The 15,997-nt window shown below is 41.7% G+C and overlaps 1 protein-coding gene across 1 annotated transcript in view; it reads right to left on the bottom strand.

Annotated features, from left to right (window-relative positions):
* LOC126284517 (Down syndrome cell adhesion molecule-like protein Dscam2) overlaps positions 1-15,997 on the bottom strand; it is a 698,452-nt gene that overhangs the window by 103,436 nt on the left and 579,019 nt on the right. The window contains exons 20-23 of the mRNA XM_049983513.1: positions 5,067-5,200; positions 4,886-4,956; positions 1,964-2,068; positions 1,742-1,880 (exon numbers count right to left, since the gene is read on the bottom strand). Coding sequence (XP_049839470.1) covers positions 1,742-1,880; positions 1,964-2,068; positions 4,886-4,956; positions 5,067-5,200 — 449 coding nt within the window. The remainder of the gene's footprint in view (positions 1-1,741; positions 1,881-1,963; positions 2,069-4,885; positions 4,957-5,066; positions 5,201-15,997) is intronic.

Raw genomic sequence — 15,997 nt, 5'->3', positions numbered from 1 at the left:
CAGAACCGTCTTTCGTCAGAAAACACAACAGACCTCCATCCTGGCCTCCAGTGAGCTTTCGCATTACACCACTGAAGTCGCAAATGGCCGTGGTTTCATTAGATAGTAGTGGCATCTCTCATTACAAAAAGTCATCCATCAGTAAGACTCTCTGTTGACAAGGAATTGCCCAGGTGGTGGATCAAGCGTAAGTGGAATAGGGATCTCGCACTGCACCAGTAGGCTCCAACTTCACCTGATCTCAGCGTATGTAGTTTTATTTTGTGGGAAATTGTGAATTACTTTGTCTAATGTGCTCCCCTCGTAACAACTTCGAATTAACGCGAACTGAAACGACACATAACAACGGCAGCGAAAGCAGTCTGTCACTCCAGACGTGATTACAAAAATATGGAACGAGTTTTATTTTTCTCTGGCTGTTTGCGTGCGTCCGATGGAAGGCAGATTGAGCAGTTATGCAAGGTAATTGTAAACTTTGATCAGAAACCTAAATGTAAAAAGTGCCCCAAGGCTGAATGCGCATAGATGTAAAAAATATGTCACTGTGTAATCGCCTGATTCTTTTCAAAGTAAAACCTTTATTGTGTTATGAGTATGTATGTATGTATGTATGTATGTATGTATGTGTGTGTGTACTGAACTGGGGACCTAGAAACGACGGAGAGGCTTCGTCCTCGCCGTAGCCCTCAGTGGTGTACAACCCCACAACAGGCTACAGCAGTCCACTCACCCCACCGCCGCCCCAAATCGAACTCAGGGTTATTGTGCGGTTGGGCCCCCAGTGGACCCATCGGGAACGTCTCATTCCAGAAGAGCGTAACCTCAATGTTTGCTTGGTAGAGTAATTGTGGGGTACGGGTACGTGGAGACAGTGTTTGCGCAGCAATCGCCGACGCAGTGTAACTGAGGCGCAATAAGGGGAACCAGCCCGCATTCGCCGAGGCAGATGGGAAACCGCCTTAAAAACCATCCACAGGCTGGCCGGCTCACCGGACCGCGACACTAATCCGCCAGGCGGATTCGTGCCAGGGGACAGGAACGCATTCCCGCTCGGGAAGCAGTGCGTTGACCGCACGGCTAACCGGGTGGGCGTGTTATGCGCAAGTTTAAATTCACCCTAGATTGCAATCATCTTATATGTATAATATATAGTCTTGTGACAGAGCACGACTCTATTTGAAGTGTCCCGTATTTTTCATTCTTGTCTCAACCGAGATACTGAAACAAACACGTAATTTTTTTAATGGAACGGTACACTGCTTTTAATGACATTAGAAATCTCTTGAATATACGAGTTCATTGACATAACGCTTGTTAATACTGCCGCTGGAACTTTTCGCAAAGGTTCCTGAGTAATTAGTTAAAACTGAGATGGAACTCAAATGGAATTCGCATTTGCTGTGCAAATACCTCAGATCGTATTGCTGCATGAAGCGGCTTAGCCTGGGATGGGACTCCCGCTTCGTAGACTCAACTTTCGCAAGTGTTATCTCGCTATATACCAGTACGTCAGATTTGTCTCGATTTTCGTGCACTTTCAAAATGAACTGCAAAAGGGAGGTAGCTAATCGACTAATTTGGTACCAGTGGAATACGAATCGCTGATAAAAGTGTTTGCATGCTGAGTTACAGGTATCCTAGTTAACTGCGATAAGGGTACTGCTATGAATACATTAAAAACTCTGGTTGTGGAAATGTTTAGATATTATTCAGATACAAGTTGTATGTTAGCGGACGTTACCTCCTTCTCGTGTAGTAATAGTGACTGCTGACGATAGCGGTCCACTTCCCATGCTGTTGAAAGCCTGTACGTAAACATCATATTTTGTGAATTTCTTCAGTTGTCTTAATCTGAGTTCCGTAGTAGACGATCCTCGTACCTGTAAACCAACAAACGGGCGGTGACACAAGTACAAAATTGAAGCACATTTTGTTGACGTTTCTGTAGCACAAATGGACTAACCTCTTGTTTATTTGTACTATTAGTCTCATCAAACACAGTTCTGTGAGTATTCCAGTATATTGTGTATCCCAGTATCTCTCCATTCCAGGTATCCGCCAATGGAGCCTGTAAGAATTCTATTTGATCAATCAGGGTCAAAGGTGTCCTTCCTTAACGTATTAGTGAAAAGTAATTCAATAATACACAATGTTTATAGATTTTAATCTAGACTGTGTTAAAATTACAACATGTAAATCAGTGTAGTGTCTTCACGACGACGGCGTTATACCGTGTTTCAGTAGGAGAAAGTACGTAAAGAGAAGAAAAAGGTATGGTAATAAAGTTAGAGAAATTAGCTGTCCATTCTGAATTATTATGTGAAAGTAATTGAGATTGAAACATTAAACACAGTGTGTCATGTCAAATGCACAGAACCAAGGAATCCAATTTCGAAAGCTACAGGTGGATAAAAGGTCACAAGCAGTATGGGGGCTTGTTAAATTTCCACCACCTCGTTCATTATTGATATAAGCTACAAAAAAAAAAAGATTAACATTTTCATGTTCTATGGCTCGTGCATGAGCATTTTCACCTGTAATCAGAATCTTAGACCTTTTTCACATTTACGAAATCGCGATTAGTGCAATTGTAATTTTTTATTTTTATTTATTTATCTCAGAGAGCTTTCTCTTGCTGTGCCAACGTAATCAGAATATGTGCTACAGAATAGCATGATTAACATTTTAAAACTAAATTATGCAATCATTCTGTTATAGAAAGAGCTGTTGTAGCCATGGTGCTGAATAATTTTCACATAAATTCTACAGCTGTCTTAACAGACCACATTTTATCGACGTCGCGGTTGCGCGGTTCCAGACAGAAGTGCCTAGAACAGCTCGGCCCCGCCGGCCGGCCTTGGTAGAAAACTCCTTACTCATAATCTGTAAGCATGTCATATATTCTTCACTATCCGCTTTTCCCCCTCTATTTCTGCCTCAATGATTCTCCTTCTGGAAACTGTTCTTCCTTAGAATTGTCCGGCTCGGTTCCCCCTCCTCTAGATGAATTGTGCCGGGAGAGTCTTTATTTCCTCTACCCTTTCGAACACTTCGTCATTCATCTTCCTCATACCTCATACCTCATAAATTTGTTAAATGATGTTGACATATTTCCACCGAGACTGCAATTTTATTTCGACCTCTGTTTGGTAATCTCACCATCAATAGATACACTGTTGACAGTGTGCTTGTAGATTTCTTGGTTTACTTCTGAAATAGACTGTTCAAATCCACAATAGTGGCTTGTAAAAGAAGTGAAGAAAAGGTCTTAATAAAATTACAATCTCGGAGGAAAAATGCCACCTTCGTTTAAGTCAATGCTACGGCTTCTGTCCACCCATTTAGAGATCTCCTTACTTCTCCATAGCCAGATTTCACAGTTTTCTCAATATTTTTCCTCTTCCCTCTTTAATTGACAAGTCTCTTAGCCAAATGGAACTACACTACAGGTAAAGTATTTTGTAAATCTCTTGTTTTGATCAATTGTTTTGTTATTGTTGTGAGGAATCTTTGTGTTTTCGTAAATGCTTCCATTTAACCTGCTATCCTGTGTCTTCCATCTGCATAAAACGTGCTTCCTAAGTAAGTGATGTACTTTAGTTATTGTAGTTTTGTCTCTGCTGGTCTTCCTAACTTTCCTATTTACTCTAATTGCGTCTTTTTAATACTTTGTTGTTATTATTTCATTCTTCATTTCCTGGAGGTATTTTTCTTTTTCTGCTAGGACAGTTTGATCATCTGCATATTTAATACTTTCGATCCCTCTCCATCCGCTTTTACTCTGGACATAATATTTGAGACTTCATCCACAAGTCTATCATCTTAAATGTCAGACAAATATTTGGTAAACTCCAGGCGTCGTTTGACCTGCCGTACTTTTAACGGCCTCATTAGCTGCCAGAGGCCTGACAAGCGATTTAATTTTATGTCTCTACCTTCTAAAGAGGCAAAAGGTGAAAGCAATCTTCAAACTTCCGTCAAAAATTCGCCTCTAATGAGTTTCGTAAGAGGCCTAAGAACACATCGGGCTTACAAAATACTCTGTGAATGCGGACAGTCTTACGTGAGACAAAAAGTGTACGCAGTGTGGAACAGGGTAGGAATGAGCATGAGAGGTGCTATCGGATAAGCTACGTCAAAAGATCTGCATGGCTCAGAATGCTATGGAAAACGAATGAAGTTTGACGATAACACCGCCTTTGTTCGCAGTGATAGCTTTCGGGACAGCTTAATTGAAGATGATACTGAAATAAAAATCACAGAGAAAAAATCGTTCATGGAGACGGTGGCCTACGACTTTTTGCAACATGGGATGCATATTGAGACTGGCGCATCGAAGGCTAAGGCAACGTATGGCCACGTATGACGATACTGTGGGGACCGATGACGTCATAGGCGACAGTTAGAGGATATAAGGGCGCCCATCAACACTCATTCTTCTTAACAGTGTCAAAGGAGAACGTTATAGAAAGCCCATGGTGTCTTAACCACTTGACACAGCTGGAAGCCCGAGAACATTTCACGGATTCCAGTCTTACTCAGTTACAGCAGACATCAGTTTCTGGGAATCTGCATTTTATGACTGACTTTCAGTCATCAAGTTACTATCAATACTTCAGTGTAGTAAACAATAATGAAAATAAGAACTCCATCGCGAATTATAACAAGAAAACCTTTCGAAATTATGCCACCACATTCTGAACTCCTGGAGAAAATATTTATTACAAGAACTTAGACGTTTTAATTGCGTGATCTCGTTAAATTTTGAACTATCATTATTGTTGTAATAGCAGGTACCAGTTATTGCTAGACTAATAATTACGGGCACTCTTCTACAGTGCTGATGTAAGAGAAAATGTTTTTAATTAACAGCAGGTGGACATACCTTCCACGTCACAAGGAGCTCATCAGGGTCGATGTTTACCGCACGCACATCCTGCGGCGTCCCCGTTGGAGCTGTTATTACATTGATTGCTTCGTTATTTGCGGTGACAAAGTAACAAAGATAACTATGTACTAAGAGACTCTACGTATTTTTCAAACTATTTTTACTACCACGTCATTACCTTCTTCTTGCGTCTTTACAGTAAGTGGATCTGTGAAGATGCTGGCCTCAATAGCATTAACTGCAAGAATCCTGATGTGGTAGGTAGTGGCTGGATGCAGGTCCGTTATCATGGCATTCTTTTTCGAGTCAATTCTGCAACATTCAGAATTATTTTTTTATCTACAATACCAGTTATTGCAATGCAATGACATATGTCGAGTGCTATTGCTCTATCTGATTAAATTAATTTTATTGTTTGTAACATGCTTAATAAAATAATCAAGTTAATGTACAGGAAAGTAAAGCACTGTTACATAAAACGCATAACCAAACCGTTCCACTAACTGGTAATTTCAGTGTCAGGAATTAATTTTGCGACAGGCTCAAATTGGTGCTATAGTCTATCACAACATTCACAATAATAATTATCTCTGTGAAGCCATTATTTATGATTGCATCAAATCACACAACTAAAATGGACATATCTCCAGTATCACATAGTTACATCTCATCAGAACTCTGAGAATAGTGGTAAAATAATGTAGCTGTGTTAGGGTCTACATATACTAATTATACATTGCAATATACAAATAAATTTTGTACAAGTTGCACTTCGGCTGCCTAGAATGTACGCTTGAAATCACAAAAAATGTCAGCCAAAGTCCGGTATAGCAATGATGCATCAAACCATTTTCCAGATTACCTTGTGACACGCAGAAGAGGAATTACTACTTCAAATATTACGGAAAAATTTTCCTTCCTATATTCTATATCTTTTTCAGGATGAAAGAAAACTTTTCTGCAAATAAAATACTTAATTATTAGAAATGTAATTATTTCACAAAGTAAAATAACTCTTCACTTTTATGTATAAATTTTACTATCCACATGAAAAATTAAAAAAAAAAAGAACGAAGATTTTAATCCACGACGTATTTGTTCTCATCGCTGCGCCAGTATTCCAGCTGACAATCGTAAAGCGTGTCCATTATAATTATCCGGTCTGTTATGCCGTGGTCGGTTGATGAATTCTGTGTCAATTCCCAACGTTTAGTCTCCGACTGCGGGAGACATCTTCAAGGGGGTCCGTCGCTCGATTGAAGGTCCAACACACCCACTGGCTGCCGCTAAATTCCGTGTCCGCGCGCTCCCACGCCGCGGCGTAACGTCACGTGTTTTGAAAACGACAGTGCAATTGGCCGCTGTCCGTCGCCGTCGATCGCCGTTGCCATCACCCAGTAGTGGACGGGTGGTACACATCTTTAACACCGGCTCCATATACCGTTTAATTTCACGCCCTCCTCCTTTCGGTTGAAATTATTTGGGTGTTTAGCGATTTCGATTGCCTCTCTGTAGAGCCTTTCGTAATATCCGCTTGTGGCCGCTAGTACTTGCGTCTCCTCGAAACGAATATTGTGGTTTCCTGGCTGTAAAGCATGCTCCGCAACAGCTGATCGTTCCGTTTCTCCTCTTCTACAATTTCCTTTGTGCTGTTCCAAACGTTTAGAAACAGTTTTTTTAGTGGTACCAACATAAACATCTCCACAGTTGCATGGGATCCTATACACTCCAGCTTTTTCCAATGGTTTGCGAGCGTCCTTGGCAGGCTTAAGGTATTCCTTTATGTTCCTGGTGGGCTTGTAAATTACGGTAATATTCCGCTTCGTCTAGATCCTCCCTACTCTTTCCGTTACATGTTTAACAAACGGCAGGAAGACCTTAGATTTTGCAGTAGCCTGTACGTCAGTATGATTTCTGCGTGGCTGCCTCAACGCACGTTTTATTTCGGCGGACGAATATCCGTTCATCATTAGTGCCTTGTGGAGATGTTCCATCTCAGCGTCGAGCAACTCAGGTTCACAAATATTTCTAGCTCTGTCCGCTAACGTCTTGATAACACCCCGCTTCTGTTGTGGGTGGTGGTTCGAATCCCGCTGCAAATAACGGTCCGTGTGCGTGGGTTTGCGGTATACTGAGTGGCCCAAACTACCATTTCCGTTTCTAAAAACAAGTACATCGAGGAAATGTAATTTGCCGTCTACCTCCTACTCCATTGTAAACTGAATTCTCGGGTTTATGCTGTTTAGATGTTGGTGAAACCGGCTTAGTTCTTCCCTATCATGTCTCCACAGCACAAACGTGTCATCCACGTATCGGAACCATACATTTGGTTTTTTTGCTGGCAGTACCTAGGGACTGTTCTTCGAATTTCTCCATAAAGAAGTTTGCAATAGCGGGACTTAGGGGGCTTCCCACAGCCACGCCATCCGTTTGCTCATAAAACTGTTCGTTCCACTTAAAGTATGTGGTCGTCAAACAACACTTAAACAGTTCTGAAATAACGGCAGGAAAAATTCGATCCAGCTGTTCCAATACATCATTAAGTGGAACCTTGGTAAACAGCGGTAGCACATCGAAGCTGACCAATATGTCCTCCGGCTGAACCACTATGCCATTCAATCTGCTGATGAAATGTGTCGAATTCTTTATATAAGAGTCCGAACGACCCACATGTGGTTTTAACAGCGTAGTGAAAAATTTAGCTAACGAGTAGGTGGGCGAACCAATGGCACTTAGTATCGGTCTTAACGGCACATTTTCTTTATGAATTTTGGGCAATCCATAAAGACTCGGTGGTAGCGTAACCAAATCGCAGAGACCTTTCTGTACACTTTCTTCAATGGAGGACGTTTTTATTAACCGCGACACAGTTCTGAGAACGCTGTTAGTGGGGTCCTTATTCAGCTTCCTATATGCTTCCGGATCCAGTAGATCAGTAATTTTACGAGGTGCATTCAAGTTCTAAGGCCTCCGATTTTTTTTCTAGTTAACTTCTCACCCGAAATCGATGAAATTGGCGTTATTTCTCGACGTAATCGCCCTGTAGACTTACACATTTTTCACAAAGCTGACGCCATGATTCCATGGCAGCGGCGAAGGCTTCTTTAGGAGTCTGTTTTGACCACTGGAAAATCGCTGAGGCAATAGCAGCACGGCTGGTGAATGTGCGGCCACGGAGAGTGTCTCCATTGTTGGAAAAAGCCAAAAGTCACTAGGAGCCAGGTCAGGTGAGTGGGAAGCATGAGTAATCACTTCAAAGTTGTTATCACGAAGAAACTGTTGCGTAACGTTAGCTCGATGTGCGGGTGCGTTGTCTTGGTGAAACAGCACACGCGCAGCCCTTCCCGGACGTTTTTGTTGCAGTGCAGGAAGGAATTTGTTCTTCAAAACATTTTCGTGGGATGCACCTGTTACCGTAGTGCCCTTTGGAACGCAATGGGGAAGGATTACGCCCTCGCTGTCCCAAAACATGGACACCATCATTTTTCCAGCACTGGCAGTTACCCGAAATTTTTTTGGTGGCGGTGAGCTGACTGGCGCTTTGTTTCTGGATTGAAAAATGGCATCCACGTCTCATCCATTGTCACAACCGACGAAAAGAAAGTCCCATTCATGCTGTCGTTGCGCGTCAACATTGCTTGGCAACATGCCACACGAGCAGCCATGTGGTCGTTCGTCAGCATTCGTGGCACCCACCTGGATGACACTTTTCGCATTTTCTGGTCGTCATGCAGGACTGTGTGCACAGAACCCACAGAAATGCCAAGTCTGGAGGCGATCTGTTCAATAGTCATTCGGCGATCCCCCAAAACAATTCTTTCCACTTTCTCGATCATGTCGTCAGACCGGCTTGTGCGAGCCCGAGGTTGTTTCGGTTTGTTGTCACACGATGTTCTGCCTTCATTAAACTGTCGCACCCACGAACGCACTTTCGACACATCCATAACTCCATCACCACATGTCTCCTTCAACTGTCGATGAATTTCAATTGGTTTCACACCACGAAAATTCAGAAAACGAATGATTGCACGCTGTTCAAGTAAGGAAAACGTCGCCATTTCAAGTATTTAAAACAGTTCTCATTCTCGCCGCTGGCGGTAAAATTCCATCCGCCGTACGGTGCTGCCATCTCTGGGACATATTGACAATGAACGCTGCCTCATTTTAAAACAATGCGCATGTTTCTATCTCTTTCCAGTCCGGGGAAAAAAATCGGAGGCCTTAGAACTTGAATGCACCTCGTACTTTGATAGTCGGCCACATCCATAACCACCGTTGCGCTTCCTTTGTCAGCTGGGAGAATCACAATAGTATCGTCGTCATTCCGGAGTTTTAAAGCTCTTCTCTCACCCACAGTTATATTACTCTTCGGTGGTTTTGCATTGGCTAATATTATCACTGTTTCTATACTGATTTCTTCAGCTGTTACAGAATCCACACTGCGAATTCCTGCTTCTACGCTCGTACACTGGCTATAATTTCTTCCGTGGGCACAAAACGCGGTCTAATAGCAAAATTTCCTCCCGTGGCAAGCACAGATGACTCATCGTCAGATAACGAACGTTTGGACAAATTGATACCGGTCCGGGAAACATCTAAATGCCGAACAGTCTGATTAGGTAGCAAATTATCAAACTTCTTCTTCTTTCTACTAGACGTTGTCAACATACGCTTCCCGATGGTATCATGAAGTAGTGTATCAATTTTATCCCAGTCACCGCTGCACAGTTTATTACTGATCGTTATATGGAGAGACATTGACTTACAGTTTGTACTTGCCAAGTCCCGTCGGGTCTACTGAATGCGCTCTCGTAGTAAGGCCTCCTCAGTCCGTTTGAAAATGCTTTGTGCCTTTCCCGAGTAGAACAGTCGCTTTATCTTCAGAAACTTCAGTATAACGCCGACGGCTCTGCGCTCTCGTAGTAAGGCCTCCTCAGTCCGTTTGAAAATACGGTGTGCCTTTCCCGAGTAGAACAGACGCTTCATCTTCAGAAACTTCAGTATAACGCCGACGGCTCTGCAGTGATAACACAAAAGCTGCACTCTCTTCTTCTGGAGTCCTTCCACGCGTCGGACTTCTCTTGACATCTCCTCCCCGTAGAGGCGTCTGATACTAAAATGTAGACTTCCACGGCCGGAAATATCATGTCCATCATAATTATCCGGGATATTATGCTGTGGTTGGTTGATGAATTCTGTGTTAATTCCCAACGTTTCTACCAGTAGTCCATATAGCACAGTAAGTGTGCGAAAGGGGTTAATAAGAATGGGGTATAATGGTCGAGCAACTCCTTATAAGCCACAAATTTCTGTACTCATTGCAAAGCGACGATTGATATTACGTAGAGGTCGGCACCACTGGACACTGGATGAATGGAAACCAGTGATTTGGAGTACTGATTGTCGCTACACCCCATGGTGCATCGATGTAAGGTTTTCGGGTCGGCGAATGCTTGGAGAGGATTACCTGCCATCATGTTCAGTGCCAATAGTGAAGTTCGAAAGAGATGGTGTTGCGGTGTGGGTTGTTTTTCGTGTTTAGTGTGTGGTCCCCTTACTGTGATCAACGAAACGTTAAATGTGGAAGGACATGAAGACTTTTTCAGCGTTATGTGCTACGTGCAGCTGAGTAACAGTTCAGAGACGCTGACTGTATTAGCGTGAAATGAATTCTGTCGTATTGGAAAATGTAAACTTTCACCGCCGGAATTGCCACAATTAATAAAATATTCCGGGGTATTATACCATGGTCGAAGGGTTTTCACTTTAAAATCCGAGGTTTCGTCCCCATCTGCGGAGGACATTTTCAAGGGGGTTCGTAGATTTGTTTTTGTCAGATGTACACCCTGGCTCCCTACTGACTAGCCCGGCATATTTTCTTATTTGTGAATGCATTTTGTCAAAGTCTGCAAGGCAATGGTTTGAGGACAATAACATTTGTGAAATGAGCTGGCCTGCCCGGAGTCCAAACCTGAACCTAATGGAACGGACCCTTGTGTTCAACATCACTATCTTCTCTGGTTTCGCCCCTTGAAGAAGAGTGAGCTGCCATGCCTCCATAGACATTGAAAGTGTGCTCAGCAGAGTAGAGTCAGGCATAAAGGCGAAGAGCGGACACACCCCATTTTAATGTCCACTAACCGGTATCCGGGTACTTTTGATCCGGTAGTATACTTAGTATTATATAACGTAACTGTAGGGCAGAAATGTTACAGTGTGCGACTCAACCATGTCACAGATAAAAGCAAACGTTAGTTAAGGTCAAACATTTGCCCAATCACTGCAAGCAGGTAATGCGTCCCTTTTGCTGGCTTAGCGTTCCTCTATAGCCTGTCAAAAGGAAACAGGTTACACCAGAAGAGTGCACTTTCGGGGCATATACGACTGGTGTTAGGATTGGCAGTTGACCATGAACACCAATAGATGAAACCTATTGTGTATAAACAACAAATGAGAGTGGAAGGAAAAGAAGGAAGGTTGGGTTAACGTCCCGTTGACATCGAGATCATTAGAGATAGAGTAAAAGCTCGGAATGTGTCAAGGAGAGGAACGAAATCGGCCGTACCCTTTGAAAACAACCATCCCGGCATTTGCCTGGAGCGATTTTGGGAAATCACGGAAAACTAATTCTGGATGGCCTGATGCGGTTTTGAACCGTCGTCCTACTGAAGGCGACTCCGTTGTGCTAACTACTGCATCACCTCGATCGGTCACGCTACTAGAGACAAACGGAAATGGTTACAGCAGCAGGATACGTAGGAATTATCGTGCAAGGGGACTTAGTTATGACCACATAAAACGAATTCTAGGAATAGCAGACGCCAGCTGAGATTTTTTTGGAAGAATCTTAAGAAAGAAGCGGCTTACAAAAGCTTGTATTATAAATTCTTTAATTTTTTAGTTATTCTGGAGCCATTACCGTAATGTATTAATGCAAGAGACTCAGTAGGTTTAAATGCTAGCGGCGCATTTCGTCGCGGTTTCGCTCAGTAAGCGCGAGAGCCTGACGGATAAGCTCAAACTCCACTGGCAGGCGCTACAGGAGAGGCACCGTTTATCGTGGAGAGCTTTGCTGTTCAAATTCTGAGAGCGTGGTTTCCAAGCGGAGTCAAGCGACATCTTACTTCCTCCCACACACATATCGGGGAAATTATGTCGATAAAATCAGACTCATAAAGAGCTTATGTTGTTCGGCAGCACTCGTTGTGCTTGAGCGCATTTTGCGAATGGGTCAGGGAGGGGGGGAGTAGTTAGTGGTACCGGAAGTACTCTCCGCCAAACACCGTAAGGAGGCTTGCAGAGTATAAGTGAATAAATGGAGATTGTACCTCAGACAGTAGGAGCACCAAATTTACAGGAACGCTTCGGTGAGACTACATGATTCTTTCATAGCAAAACGCCGACTTCACAGAATATGAAGTTGAAGGCGCTCAGAGGAAGATTGCAACACAAGCCAAATAGAAGATGTCTAAATCTGATGCTTGGCGACGCCAATTAGTACCTAAAGGTTTTTACCACCAATTGGATCAGCTAGAAGACGTGAAGGTACTGCACATAAATACTGACATTTTTATCGGTTGTAAGCAGTGAACAATATTCGGAAGTGTTAAGGGCGAACTAAAAATTATTTGTAAACAATTAACTTATTTTATGAATATAATTAGTATAAAAGACACAGTTAATGTTCTTAAAAAAACAAAAAAACTGATACGCAGCGATAATTTAAAAGTAGCATCTTTATTTCAAACATATCTATGAAAATAAAAATGGATCGCCAAGAGACGCAATTCTACGGCCGAGGAGGACAGACGTACTTTATGGTGCACACACTGTTTTGTTTCGCGATACGGAAGGCAGCCATTGAGCGGCTACACATATTTAAGCTGCTCTGTATTTTGCTAAAATAAACAAATTTTTTTATCACAAAATGTATTTCTTTGTGATAGTTGTCACCTCAGCGGTTAATTATTTTTAATAAGCATTTTTTCAGTAATTTGCGTTGCGGAAAGCTCATCTTCCGATGCAGTCTCTGGTCGGCCATTACGCGCCGAAGTATTAATCTATTTTTCAAAGTGTTAACAGTAACTGTAAATGCGAGAGATTTAGTTGTAAGAACCTTTCTAAATTGCAACAGATAATCAATTTAACGTTAAAGTTCATTTTTAAATTATACAGATTCCATGAGTTCAGTTAAGTTTTATCTTGGCCGCCCCACGGCAACAATCGAAATTCTCTCGAGCCTTGATTTGCAATCAATAAATAGAAATTAACAAAATTACATTCAATTCAGTTAACGGCAACTATATTTTAGTCATCACATTCAAAATCTAAAGTTGGTACATGAATAACAGCGGTCCTTCAAGAACCATTTTCGTGTTTGAGAAACACAAAAAATAACAGAAACAGCAAAATATTCGAAAGCTATGGAAAGTCACAGTTACTGCAGCCATTTCATCACTCGACGTCCTCTTATTAATCAAAACGTAGTCGTGATGTGTCAGGTTTCCTCGATTGATTAGTGGTGTGCTTGCGCATGTTCTGCCGTGCTGCAGTTCCATTTTATTTATTCCCAGCCGTTTTATTCAGGGGCTGCATGTTGTACTGTTATGTGTACTCGCTCACTTGTCTCCAACCAGAGTATGATCTATCGGTCTTGCGCCGCTGTTTGTAACTGAGTTCATTTCTTGACGCCAATTTTGCCTTTTGATGTTCTTTTATTTTTGAAAGCTCGCACAGATATTGCGTCAAGAGCACATTCTTTCAGCGTTTCCGAGCTCTGGTGGATGTGATGACCGGCGAGATCCCAATAAATTGAATGCCGTGCCCCAAGTCTTGTTTAAATTGAAAACTCCGTCCCTGTTTACTAACTTTTCCGACATTTTTATTTCGACAGACTCCTTAATTACGTTGTCTCATAAAATTGGCGTTTTCAGCACGATACTGGACTCATCAGAGCTGGGATACGCTGAGACAATATGAGTTTCACAGAAAGTAAGTGAGGCCTCTGGAAAACAAAGGAGCATGAAAGGGCGTAGTGGTCGTCAAGAGACGATGGGCTCGGCAATAAACAGCGGCATGAGGAGACCAGAAGTTTACAGTGTGGTTGCAGTTTAAACTTAACAGAATTGCTCACAGCATCTCAAGAAGTTGTCCAGATCGGTTGTCGAAATATTGTGCTTAAGGTGGAAACAACGAGACGGTTCAATACCCAGAAACACAGGATGAATAAAACATGGACGACTAAAGTCTTTCAAAAATTTAAGGATACGATTATCCAGACTTTAAATGATCCTAAACTGACTTTGTTGTTGAGATAATTGTATATGTCGAGGACTGTGATAGCTGTTTATAGTTACTCGTTACTGATTTTGAGAGTATTGTAATCGAATCCAACAGAGAAAGTTAAACATTTGTAACTGTAAATAACAATTTCTTGCAAATTATGAAATGAATTACTTTAAATGGAACGCGGTTCTGTACTGCACAAGTACTCACCACACCGCTAGAAACAGTGTATAAAGAAAAATCAATAGCACCCAATATTCTAAATTATGAGGAGTTTACAGGCACAAGATTCTGAACTTTAAGCCACATGTGATAGATTTTAACCGTAACAGCTATGCAATTTCGGGCAAAAGCAAACTTGTAGATGAAAATGTCCAATAATGCAGTTAGTTTTCTGTTTTCCGTTACTTAGGTCTTATGGCATGTTATGCATGTTCAACACTTCATTGAGAAAGAAAGTGTTGGGTACATATACTCTGTTGTGGAGTATGTAGTGGTAAACCACATCAGTAGCCATACAAAGTGAAACTAGAAGGAGGAACTACTCAACTTTAGTGTGTCATAGAAAGGAATGAAGTATTCAGTCATAAAAATCTTTAACCACTTACCTAATGGCGTGCCAAATAAAGTCAACAACAAAATAAATTACAAACACAAAATCATATACTCGACTACTCCTTTCGTTACATGTAAGAATTCTGAATGTGTAATACCATAATGTGTGAGTGTGAGTGTGTGTGTGCGTGTGTGTGTGTGTGTGTGTGTGTGCGTGTGTGTGTGTGTGTGTGTGTGTGTGTGTGTGTGTGTGAGAGAGAGAGAGAGAGAGAGAGAGAGAGATCATGTCAGTATACTGCATTTTTCCATGTTTCTCACAGCAACATTGAGTTAACTAACTTGTTACATAGCACAGAGAAAAGATGCCAATAAATTTAAGTATTATTCAGAGTTGATGCACATGTTGTTATGGCTGATGAGAACCTTAAAAAAGGGCACCTAAAAGGTATAGTTAAGTGTGCTATTTGTATTAACAACTCTTTAATTGTCTTGCCAGCACCAACAAATATTTCATTATTTGCGTATATTTTTCGTGTATAACAGTCATTCATGGTTTTTGATGCCACTGTGTACACTTTTACCACTGCACATGTGTAAAGGAGGTCATAATATTTCGACAAATTGCAAGTCAAAACATTTTGGATTTTCAGTTATACTTTGTGGCCATATCCACATCACTTCTTTCACTATTCTTTGCCTGCCCGGTCACAAACACAATATTCGTATTTAAATGTTTCTTCAGGTTTTAAATTGTAAGACATTTCCAGGGGCAGATGTGGACTCTGACCACAATCTATTGGTTATGACCTGTAGATTAAAACTGAATAAACTGCAAAAAGGTGGGAATTTAAGGAGATGGGGCCTGGATAAACTGACTAAACCAGAGGTTGTACAGAGTTTCAGGGAGAGCACAAGGGAACAATTGACAGGAATGGGGGAAGGAAATACAGTAGAAGAAGAATGGGTAGCTTTGAGGAATGAAATAGTGAAGGCAGCAGAGGATCAAGTAGGTAAAAAGACGAGGGCTAGTAGAAATCCTTGGGTAACAGAAGAAATATTGAATTTAATTTATGAAAGGAGAAAATATAAAAATGCAGTAAATGAAGCAGGCAAAAAGGAATACAAACGTCTCAAAAATGAGATCGACAGGAAGTGCAAAATGGCTAAGCAGGGATGACTAGAGGACAAATGTAAGGATGTAGAGGCATATCTCACTAGGGGTAAGATAGAGACTGCCTATAGGAAAATTAAAGAGACCTTTGGAGATAA

Source organism: Schistocerca gregaria, chromosome 1 (assembly GCF_023897955.1).
Source record: "Schistocerca gregaria isolate iqSchGreg1 chromosome 1, iqSchGreg1.2, whole genome shotgun sequence".
In the NCBI taxonomy this organism is placed as follows: domain Eukaryota; kingdom Metazoa; phylum Arthropoda; class Insecta; order Orthoptera; family Acrididae; genus Schistocerca; species Schistocerca gregaria.
The sequence above is the reverse complement of the archived record's forward strand: the minus strand, read 5'-3'. Positions and strand labels throughout refer to the sequence as shown.